Source organism: Ictidomys tridecemlineatus, chromosome 7, assembly GCF_052094955.1.
Source record: "Ictidomys tridecemlineatus isolate mIctTri1 chromosome 7, mIctTri1.hap1, whole genome shotgun sequence".
Lineage (NCBI taxonomy): Eukaryota > Metazoa > Chordata > Mammalia > Rodentia > Sciuridae > Ictidomys > Ictidomys tridecemlineatus.
The window spans coordinates 145,205,850-145,218,010 of record NC_135483.1 but is presented as its reverse complement, the minus strand read 5'-3'; the positions used below and the strand labels follow the sequence as shown (position 1 = coordinate 145,218,010).

The 12,161-nt window shown below is 32.1% G+C and overlaps 1 protein-coding gene across 5 annotated transcripts in view; it reads right to left on the bottom strand.

Annotated features, from left to right (window-relative positions):
• Agps (alkylglycerone phosphate synthase) overlaps nucleotides 1–12,161 on the bottom strand; it is a 128,859-nt gene that overhangs the window by 78,512 nt on the left and 38,186 nt on the right. For all 5 annotated transcript variants that reach the window (XM_078017638.1, XM_005324643.4, XM_078017641.1 and 2 more), the window contains exons 8-9: nucleotides 11,469–11,549; nucleotides 1,991–2,116 (exon numbers count right to left, since the gene is read on the bottom strand). In XM_078017638.1, coding sequence (XP_077873764.1) covers nucleotides 1,991–2,116; nucleotides 11,469–11,549 — 207 coding nt within the window. The remainder of the gene's footprint in view (nucleotides 1–1,990; nucleotides 2,117–11,468; nucleotides 11,550–12,161) is intronic.

The window sequence follows — 12,161 nt, the reverse complement described above, 5'->3', positions numbered from 1 at the left end:
AAATTCAGAATTTTTAGTTTGATTTTATTACTGTAGGATTCTACTTTTCCTTCTAACAGTACTTTATAATGAAAAAGTATAGCACAGCACCTTTTACAGTGGCAGTAGATTATTGTTAAAGATCATGAGCTTCAACTCCATAGCATCAGTATAAGAAAGTGTAACCAAAAATGCTCAGGAAATCCTTTAGTGAAAAGACTTCTAATAAATCAAAAGATAACTCAAGTTGAACTTTAATTAGAATTCCTTAAAATGTTCTTGGAAACAAAGGGGGACGGGAAATTTAAAGTTAAAAGTTTATTCTATTGTACACAAAAAGTATTCAAGACTTTTAAATCTTCAGATTAAAAGTTAGACCAAATAACTCTTTTCAACTTTTTTCCAAAGTTAAAATATCATTACTTACTATACTTTATACACTAATAATGATTAAAGAAATGTTAATACTTCTAGAAAGTGTAATATTTTTCATGAGTGCCAGTGCAGGCACAGATATTAAAAATATATCAATATTAGTAGAGATTTCAAAAAAGCAATGAAAATTAAGATAGTTTCAGAGGATACAAGATGTTGCAAAAAAATTAAGTTAAAAACAAAATGTGCTTAGTAACTGCTTGTCAGATAAGTACATTAGGATGTACACTTATAATCTGTGGCCCTTAACTATCTCCCAAAAATGACTAAAATAAATTAAATGCTTTGGCAGTACCAAATCTAACAGTTTATCAAGTATTTGCCTACCTCTGATAAAGTTCGTAATCTAATAGCAAAAAAAAAAGTTAAATCTTCTCCCCTGCAATTGAATTTAGTTATTTTAGTTACAAAAAAGAAAAATGTAATTTTTAAAAATGTCTGCAATAAAAGAAAACAAACATGGGCACATAGGCTGGAGTGTGGCTCAGCAGTAGAGCCCTTACTAGCATGAATGTGGCCCTGGGTATCCTCAACAGGAAAGAAAAGAAAGAAGGAAAGGGAGAGAGGGGAAGAAGAAACCAGGATAATGTGAACATTTCTAAAGAGCTGACAATATAAGCTGACAAGAGTCTTAAATTACTGGGTGTTAACTACAAACAACAAATATATCTCATTAAAAATTTTAAATTCACATCAACTGAAAATGTTGAAACTTTAGATTTGAAAAAGAAAGCTTTACAAGTCCAGGAATACTGTTAGGAACATCACTTTAATACCCTCTTAAATTAAAGTTCTTTTGAACTACTCCCAAAATATTGAAGATAAAGGAACTAACATTTATGAAACACCTAATGCACACCAGAGATTCTGCTGAGTTTTCCCTTCATGCCCTTTACTCCTTACAATAGTTCTATGCAGTGAATTTTATTTTTCTATTTTATAGAAAGGAAAATTGAAGTTCAGAATGGTGAACCAATTTGCATAAGATCACATAACTAATCATTAGAAAAACTACCAATGAAACAAATGATATCTAATACCTAATGAGGGTGTCTACAGGTACACTATTATCACACTGACTCCCAGAAAATTGGCACCAGATAAGCTCAAACAAAATGGTAAACACATTAAACATTACAGATCATATCACTACTTAACAGAATAATTTCAAATAGCCTTTAATTAAATTTTTGAAAAAAATTTTCAATTTTTTCAGAAAAATAAATTTTAAATCTCCTAAAGTAACATAGTAGCAATGCTGAAATACTTAAATAGACTAAAATCTTTGAGTTTCCATAAGGCTTGTAAATAATATTTGTGTATTTCATAAGTTGGATACTGTGAAATATCTACTAAGTTTAAGTATTAATCATGTGACAAGGGCATTCTTAAATAATGACTACAATTATGTCTTATAATCATTTCCTATATATATACACACACACACACACACACACACACACACACATACAAACACCACATCATTATAATCAAAAGAGTTACATTTTGACAAAGATGAACCTCTTCATAATAATCCCTATATGCTAATCAATTATATAAACAGAAATAAATTCACCAGGTCCTCAATATTGCCATAGATATTCTTCTTCATGCCTGATGCCCGAGTAGATATCCATCCTCCCACAGTGCTGAATTCCAGGGAATCTGGTTCATGACCTGTACAATAACCACTTTCTTTAAGCTGGAAAACAAAAATGTTAACATTTGAACAGCGAAATGGTGCCATTGTACATAGGACTCAATACATTAATTCCTCCTACTTTAAAATTTCCATATGACACTGCTGATTTTCATTGAAACTGAAAAATAGATACTTTTATTAGTACTTCTCAAAAAATTTTAAACTTCTGCCTAATGGAAAGCTTTACAAAACTGGAACATGTGGGCCAAAAGATAGCTGTAGTCCACAGGTTCAACAAAAAATCTTGCTCCTTATATCCTTTTGTTATAAAGCCAACTGTCCCTCCTCACCTCTACCCACCCACACAAAGAGACAATTTAAATACTTATGGAGAACAGATTAAGCTTAAATAACTTCCAACTTCACCTAAACACTTTCAATAAATAAAGCACTTAATCTCTTGTTCTCCCTGCCCTAATATAATATGCAGCAGGCCTGCAGAAAATCTGAGCAAATTGCCTGTACTTAATTCTCTCAAGGAGTCATGTGTTTTAATGTACAGCCATCTGGCTAGGTTTCCTGCATGTAATACCATCATTTATTTGTGATGTGGATCATGCATTCCTGTACATTAAATAGTCACTTGTTTCTCATTTTTCTATATTAGCTTAGCTTTGCCATCTGTACAGCACCTGAGGTTGAATGGATGCCCTTTACTGCAACAACACCAAAGCCATTCCACTGAAATAATTTTAAAGACTCAGCCATCTCCTGTCAAATGATACAGACACCACCATCTGCATATCCACTATCTACTGCACTCAAGCCCATCAATCTGCATTGACCATTTTGATAGTCATCCAGTTAAGTAACTGCTTCTACTATTTTTCAAGTAAACCATGCAGAGACATAGAATATGTCAGCTATGTTTGCATCTGAGTATTTGAGTGTGGTATGAAAGTTATAATCCCAAATTTGAAAGCCTACTAGTTAAATGTAACTTGTTAGATTTTGTACACCACTGATGCAAACTATATTTTCTATTTTGCTGTTAAGAAAACAAGATTTGAAAAGACACCAATTGCCATTCTTTTCCACTAGATACCCAATACATTTATTTAATTTCAGGAGGTTAATGCCAAGCACAGTGGTGCACACCTATAATCTCAGCTACTTGGGAGGTAGAAGCAAGAGGATTCTAAGTTTGATGCCAGCCTGGGCAACTGAGACTCTGTCTCAAAATAAAATTCTAAAACAAACAAAAAATGGGGGTTGGGTGTAGCTCAGAGGTAGAAAGCTTCTGGGTTCAATCCTCAATACCAAAATAAACTAATAATTTTTTGAAATGAGGTTAATAACTACCCACAAATAAACCAAATACATGTCTGAACAGGTTAAAACTAAAAATATCAGATTGTTACATTATATTTCTCCTCTAACTCCACTCACAATCTAAACTGATGTTATTTTCTCTCAAAAAAAACTAGTTACTCAATTTTATGAAATTAGGAAAAGAAAAAAATATTTATGGAGTCCTAAGATGTGGCAGGCACTAAACAGAATTTTCACATATTTTAATGACAAAATGAACTTCCACACTACTTACTCAGAAGCCTTCACATAATTAAATATACACTTAAGCTATTTCCATTAGTATATCCAATATTAAGATATACTATTAAGTTGGATCTTATATCTGGTAAGCCATTTCCTTACTTTCTCCAATTACAAATAGTTACTATGTGCCAGGAATTATGTAAAGCAATGAAGATAAAGACTCCAAAAATAAAAACAAGGAGTTCTTATGCTGAAGGAACTCTACCTAGCACAAATATTTTAATCTACTTTCTTGTTAAAAAATCTCACTAACTTCCTACTAAGTGAGTTAAGTATTAACAGTTAAACCTGGGTTTGAGGGGCTGGGGTTGTGGCTCAGTGGTACAGTGCTCACCTAAAATACAGTGTCCACTTAAAACTAAAAAATAAATATTAAAAAAAAATTTATCCTAGCTAGAAAATCTGCATACTACAGGATGCTAATTTACTAAGAAACTGTCGTTAGGACACAATACTCTATAATTGTATCTACTACCATATACATGATAGGAGCCACTTTATCCTTTAAAAGCTTATATTTTCTGTTATTGTCATTAGCTACCTAAGAATAATCTGCTGAAGGAAGGTCCAGATTTATTCATACACTTAACAAATAATCTTTTAAACAAAATAACCTCTCTGTTCTATACTGCATTATATAAAAGTAACAACTTTGTCCATCAATCTCTTCTCATGTGCCATGAAAAACTATAAGAACAGGAACTTTATCCCACTTCTGTGTCCCTTTCAATACCAAAACAACAAGTATTTATTCAGTATGTGCCGAGCTTCAGATACATCACCAAAACAAAAACAATCCTAAACTGTGGAGGTTGTACAGTGTCTCCCCTTATCCACAGAGGACATATTCAAGACCCCAGTGGATATCTGCAACTGTGGATAGTATCAAACTCTATGCAGCATTTTAGGCTTCTCTTGTAGCATCACTACTCTTGCCCTTTGAGGCCATTATTCAATAAAACTGTTATAAGTTAAACAAGTGTACAGTAAACCCTAGAATAACAAAATAAAAGGTCATAGCTAATAAAGAAATAAAGGAAATAAAAAGTATCATTAAAAAATAATACATCTTAAAAAGGTAGTAAAAAAGAGGAAAAGAAAAAAACACATGGACAATATAGAAAATAAATACAGGTTGCATACCTCTTATCTGAAATGCTTAGAATCTGAAGCAGCTCAGACTTCATTTTTTTTCTGATTTCAGAATATATATACATATATTATAAGATATCTTAGGTATGGAGACCAAGTCTAAACATGAAATTCATTTATATTTCATATATATCGTAAGCACACAGATAGATGATAATTTTATACAGTATTTTTTGGGTATCTACAATTTGACTTCAAACCATTATATGAAGTCAAGAGTGAAGTTTTTGCATGTGGCATCATGTTGGCATTCAAAAAAATTTGAATTCTGGAGAATTTCAAATTTGAGATTAGGGATGCTCAACCCGTTAGCAAGATGACAAACAAACTAAAACTGTCAAAAGATGAAATGATGCCCCAATGAAAAGGTAGCAACTCTCAGGTTACACAAAAAGAAAAGACCCAATTATCTGATGCCAACAAGAAAGGTATTTTAAACATAAAGATACAAACTAGTTAAAAGCAAAAGAATAGAAAAAGGGAAAAAACATACCATGCTAACAATAATCAGAAGAAAACTACAGTAGATATTTTAATATTAAAGTTGATTTCAGAGCAAAGAATGCTATCAGGAATATAAAAGAATATTTTATCATGACAAAAGGGTCAATTAATCAAGGAGACACAATAATCTTCAACATTTATTTACTGTTGTCCTCTGATAACAAGTTTTAAAGTACACAGAGTAAACATTGATAGAAATATAAGCAGACAGATCTGCAATTATACTAGAGGTTTTAATGGCCCTCAATAATTGATCAAACAGCAGACAGTATATAAGAAAAATAAATAAGTCCTAAATAATACTATAAATTATTTTGACCTAATACATATTTATAGATTAAGCCACCAAACAGCAAATGACACAGTTTTTGCAAGTACACATGAAACATGTACAAAACAGACCACATCAAGGGCTATAAAACAAGTGACACTAAATTTGAAAGGATCCAAGCTGTATAAAGTAGGTTTTTTTAGACACAATAGAATTAAGATAGAAATTAAAAACAGACAAAGGTCTGTTAAAAAAATCTCTAAATAATTGGAAACTAAATAGTATAAGTAAAGCTTAGGTCAAAGAAAAAAATCAAAAGAGAAGTAGAAAATATTATGACATGAATGGGGTAAAAATTGAGGATGCCACTAAAGCAATAGTTAGGCAAAAATTTACAACAGTGAAACCCTTTATTAGAAAACAAGACCTCAAATTACCATAACTTCTGCCATAAAATATGAAAAGGAATTTGACAAATCCAACATTCACTCCTAATAAGAACTCTAAAACTAATGTAGAAAAGGACTTCCTCAACTTGATAAAAGGTATCTACAAAAAAACACCTACATTTAATATACACTTAATGTTAAAAGTCTGAATACATCCTATATCAGTAATAAGATAAGGATATCCACTCAAATTTATTTGTATTAAGAGGTTCTGGTTAGCATGATCAGGTGAGAAACAGAAATAAAAAGCATCCAGATTACACCGGTGTATAATCCCAGCAGTTGAGGAGGCTGAAGCAGGAAGATCACAAGTTCATCCTCAGCAATTTAGCAAGGCCCTAAGCAACTTACAAAACCCTGTCTCGAAATGAAAAATTTAAAAAGGGATGGGGATGTGGCTCAGTAGTTAAGCACCCTTGGGTCCAAGACTTGGTACCAAAAAAAAAAAAAGCATTTTGATTCGAAAGGAAGAGATAAAATTGTCTTCATTCACAAACAACATGATCATCTACGTAGACAATCCAAAGAGATATACAAAATATTTAACCTAATCAGTGAATTTAATAAGGGTGCAGATATAAGAACAATACACAAAAATCAACTCTATTTTATATGTTAATTTTAAAAATCAGAAATCCAAACAATAGCACTAAATACTATATAATACTTAAGGACTAATCTGATTTTAATAAATTCTTAAGACCCACACATAGAAATCATAAAACACTGCTGAGGAAAATTACAGACCTAAAAAATTAAAGATATACTGTGTTTATGGGTCAGGTCACAAGAAACAATATTGTTGAGATGTCAGTTCTCACCAATACAGAGTCAATGTAATCCTAATCAGAATCCCAATAGGCTTTTTTTTCCAAACAGAAATTGACAAAATTATTCTAAAATTCCTATAAAAATACAAAAACCTAGAATCACCCAAACAACTCTAAAAATGAATTTAAAATGTTGCAGTAATTCAGTCTGGTCCTACCATAAAGGTATACACACAGACTAATGCAACAGAACAGACTCCAGAACTAGATGCATATATATATATACATATATACATACACACACACACACACACACACTCAAATGTGTTTCGTTTTGTTTTTAAATGATGGTGCACTTGTTACAGTGAAGAAAATTTATCTTTTTCAACAAATGGTGCTGGAACAGTTAGATATCCATATGCAAAAAGAAATCAACTTCAATCAATATCAATACCTCAAACTGTATGTAAACTAAGGATTCTTCTAAACTAATAGATGTAAAACCAAAAACTATAAAACTTAAATAGGAGAAAATCTTTGCAACCTCATGTTAAGAAACAATAACAGAAGCATGATGTGTAAGATAAAAAAATTAATACACCGAATAAAATGACATGCCACAGACTGGGAGAAAGTATCTGCAAAACATGTACCTGAGAAAGGACTTTATACAGAGAATATAAAGAACACTCTCTTTTGTCAGGCATTGTGGTGCATGCCTGTAATCCCATTGGTTCAGAAGGAGGAGACAGGAGGATTGAAAGTTCGAGGCCAGCCTAGCAATTTAGCAAGGTCATAGCAACTTAGCAAGATCCCCAACTCAAAATAAAAAGTAAAAGGGCTAAGGATGTGGCTCAGTGGAATCAGTGGTAAGGTACCCTGGGTTCAGTCCCTGGCACCAAAAACAAAAGGACTCTCAAAGCACAATTATAGGAAAACAAACAAACAATTCAACTTAAAAATGGGGCTAACAATTTCAACAGACACTTTACCACTGATGATACATGGATGGCAACTAGGCATATACAAGGATATTCAACTTCACGAGTCATTAGAGATATTCAAATTAAAACTACAATAAGATACTACTACACACCTGCTACAATGACTAAAATTAAAAAAAAATAAAAAGTATTAGCAAGGATTTGAAGACACTGAAACTCTTAATATAAGCTAAAATATAAAATGATACAATCACTCTGAGGAAAAGTTTGATATTTTTTCAAAAACAACCTATTATTTTGATCTATCCATTTCATTTCCAGATATTTGCCCAAGAGAAAGAAAACATACATCCATAAAAGAACCTGTACATGAATGTTCACTGCAGCTTTATTTCTAATAGCCCCAAACTAGTAATAAACTAAGTGCTCATCAACAGGTAAATGGATAAACTCTGGAGTACCTATACAACAGAATACTTCTGAGCAATGAAAAGAAACAAACTATTAATACATGCAACAATATAGATGAATCTCAAAATAATCATGGTAGCAAAAAACAACCAGAAACACCCCATCGTCCCCCCACTCAAAAAAAAAAAAGAGTACTGTATGATACTACTTTAATAAAATTATAGGAAATTTAAATAAATCTATAGTGTCTAAAAGCGCATCAGTGACTGTCAAGGACAAGGTATGGACTGGGAGTAAGAATGAGGTAGAATTATAAAGAAGCAAGAGGAAACTCTTGGGATTAATGAATATGTTCACCATCCTGATGGTCATAATGGGTTTCACAGTTGTATTCATATTTTAATACTTATAAAATTTGTACACTTTTAAGTGAAGACAATTTACTATATGAAAATTACATCTTAAATGAAACTATTACAAAGCAAAACAAAACAAAAATATGACTCATATTTTGATCTTAACTCTCAATCAACTAAATTTCTCTCTACTGAAAATGAAAAGCTACAGGGTAAATAAAATTGGAAGGAATGATTAAAAATTTTATCTCTAAAAATTCAGTTTTTAAAACATTCAGTTTGGAAAAAAAAAAAAATTCAGTTTGAAATATCCCTTAGTTACCCAAGCAGACACATCAACTAAGAAATTGGATACAAGAATCTAAACGATTCAGGAAAGAAGTCTGGGTCAATGGTACAAATTTGGGAGTCTTCAGTGTAATAATAATTAAAAAAAAAAAAAAAGTTAACTGTACCTGGATGAAGCAGATAATCCTCCATAAAAATTAGTAGAATGAATCAAAATTCTAGCTATTAACTTAATTCAACCCTAATGAACAATCTAAAGAAGTAGAATCATCCCCATTTTATAGGTGAGGAAACTGAGGCATAAAAGTAACTTGCCCAATATCATATAGCTACAAGCTATATTTGAAGTTTACACTAAGATCTAATATCTAGAAAGAAAGAAAATGATAAGTTTTTTAGCAATATGGACCCAAGGGGAAAAAAGAATTATGGCCACACACATCCCCAGTTTTAGCCAATAAAGTAGTCAAAGTATTTTAATAAAACTGAAAAAGAAATTCCCCATTAGTGACTTCCCTTAAACATACTTAAATCAAAGTAACTTACAAGTTAAAGAGATTAAAATCAGCTTCCTAATGACTGTGTTGTTTCCTTTTTAAACTTCCAGAAACAAAAAGCAGTACATGTTAAACTGGTTGTCTCAGCTGATATAGAAACTGAAGGACACCGAATTTTAAGGAAGAACTTGAACTGGGATCAAAACTGCTGCAGAGGGCTGGGGTTGTGGCTCAGTGGTAGAGCATTTGGCTAGCACAGGTGAGGCACTGGGTTCGATTCTCAACACTACATAAAAATAAATAAATAAAATAAAGGTATTATGTCCATCTACAACTAAGTAAATTCTTTTTTAACTGCTGCAGAAACTACAGCCTACTGCAATCAAAACAGAAAGTGGTACATTGGCAGTAAGAAAAATAAACTAGTAGGTAAAATATCAGAAGTTTCTAGTCTAGGAGGATGTCATTCAAATTTAAAGAAAATATGTTCCTTGAATTTTAATTTTAACCTTTAAAAGAAAAGAAAGCTTGAAAAGGTTAAGATGTTATAATAAAGTATGTAAAATTAGAGACATAAAAAGCCATTCTTTTAATTTAAAAAAGAAATGCTATATTGATTGAAAATGCCTCATTCTGGCAAAATGGAAGACTAATATTTGACTTTTGGGGGTTTTCATTAAATACTACTATTCTGCCCACTGAAGTTCATTACAAACTATAATAATTAATAAATTTCCTTATCTTGACATACAAAACCTTGACTTATTTGATAATCTTTAACACCTCAAGAAATGTCCAATTAAAATCAGCTTTCTAATTTATTATAGTTCTCTATTTATTCTAGTTCTCTACATCTTACTATATTAAATAAAAAATAAAGACAATAGTTAAATATTGTTTTCAAACCTCTTCAAGTAGAATTAGTCTCAGCAGACCAACTTCAGTCAACATTTCAAAAAAGAAGGAAAAAGACAATAAAAAGTAAGTTCAACAATCATATCTTTCTCTATGTCCTGTTAAAGTTTTGGAGGGAAGAGTCTTTATAATCCCAAGTTGGACAAAGTGATTAATACATGACCAAAAAAATAGAATTTCTAACTTTTGTTTACAAAAGCTAAGTTACAATTGCCTTGATCACAATTCAGGAAGTTGAAGGATCCAACCATTTGAACAATGACTTGCTTAGAACCTATGAAGAGAACCTATAAGTTTTTCAAAAATTCATTAGAATCACCAAAACATGCTACAAGGACTCTCTAAGTTTCACTACTTGTAGATGAGCAGTTTTCAATAAAAATTATTCATTGAAAAGTTCAGTAAACAGCAAACACCAACATCTACCTACTGGATGCAATTTACCATCAAGACTTGAGAATTATATTTCCAATATGTTCCATTTTGCTCCCTTCCATTCCTCCTACTGTGTATCAGGTCACTAATAGCTCTCATCTAAATTATTACAGCAGTCTCTTAATAAGCTCTTACATGGCCTATTCATCCTCCACACAGTAGCCAGAATTATCTAAGGTACAAGGATAAGGTTCAAGCTTTCAAAGTAGTTTTATAAGGTCCTTTATTTTCTGACCTCTTCATGTTTTTTGGACTTATCCTCTTACTCCTACAGCTACTCCCATCCAACATACACCAAGGATGAGTGTTCTACATACACACTACACTGCAGTCATACTCAGTTATCTGCAGTCTCCACTAAAAGCAATAACTATCTTTAAGGCCTATGCACATGCTTCTTCCTCTGACTGCTTGTTCTTCCCACCTCACCTCTTTTTTTGCTAATCTGACTCATCCTGAAATCTCATCTCAAATTGCCCTATTCTCTGTCACACATTCTTTGTACAAGTTCTTTCCACCTGGCCCCATTTGATGACTTGAATTTAGCCTTCAGATGGCAATTCTCACTCTCAATCATTAAATTTCTATTTACCTAACTTTCTGTCCTAATAGAATGTAAGCCACCTTAGGGTAGTAGGTAATGTCTTTTTCACTACTATGTTCTCAACATCTAGCTTAATGCTTGACCCACATAGAAACTTGGCAAATTCATTGAGTTCCTGGGGGGGGGGGATGTAACATGAAAGGTACTTCATTTACATAGAGGACAGAATAGTTTTGAAAACCTTAAAGAGATAACATACCTGTCTTTCCAAATCTTGTCCTGTTATGCCAGCCTCTACATGAGCTGTCAGATTGTTCTCATCAACCCAAAGAATTCGATTCTGTTGAAAGAAGTGAGAAGTCTCAACTCCATATTCTATTAACATTTTCTCAGGAAATACAGAACTTCCTAATTAAAGGCAACAAGTGACAAGACAATAATTAAATAAGTAGGGTTATTCAACCACCACCCAGGTGGGAAATGAGCTACACTTACCTCTTATTCACATAAAATACTGATTCTTTAGGCAGATATTAATATGAATTAAACTCCAACTCTTAGCTTAGGCAAATAACTATCTAGGCTTAGTCATTCTTCGCTGTAAAAGCATATACATAAATTAATACTATATACTCATAATAATGTAGACACGTGCTATTGGAAATAAATGAAATAATGCATATAAAAAAACAAACAGCATACGTGAGGCCTGGCATTCTGTAGATACTATCTGTACTTCTGTCAACATGGCAATCCTATCTAATTAAGAATCAGAAAATAGAAAAGAAAACACCTGCCAAGGCATCTGAATTAATAAATGGCATCTCTGCTTTCTGTCAATCTGAAAAAAAGACCAGAAATCCCACAGAGAAAACAAAGCACATCCCTGTGTCATACTCAAAAGAAGAAACTGAGTATTTTCTGGCAGAAATATATGACTGATAATAAAAAA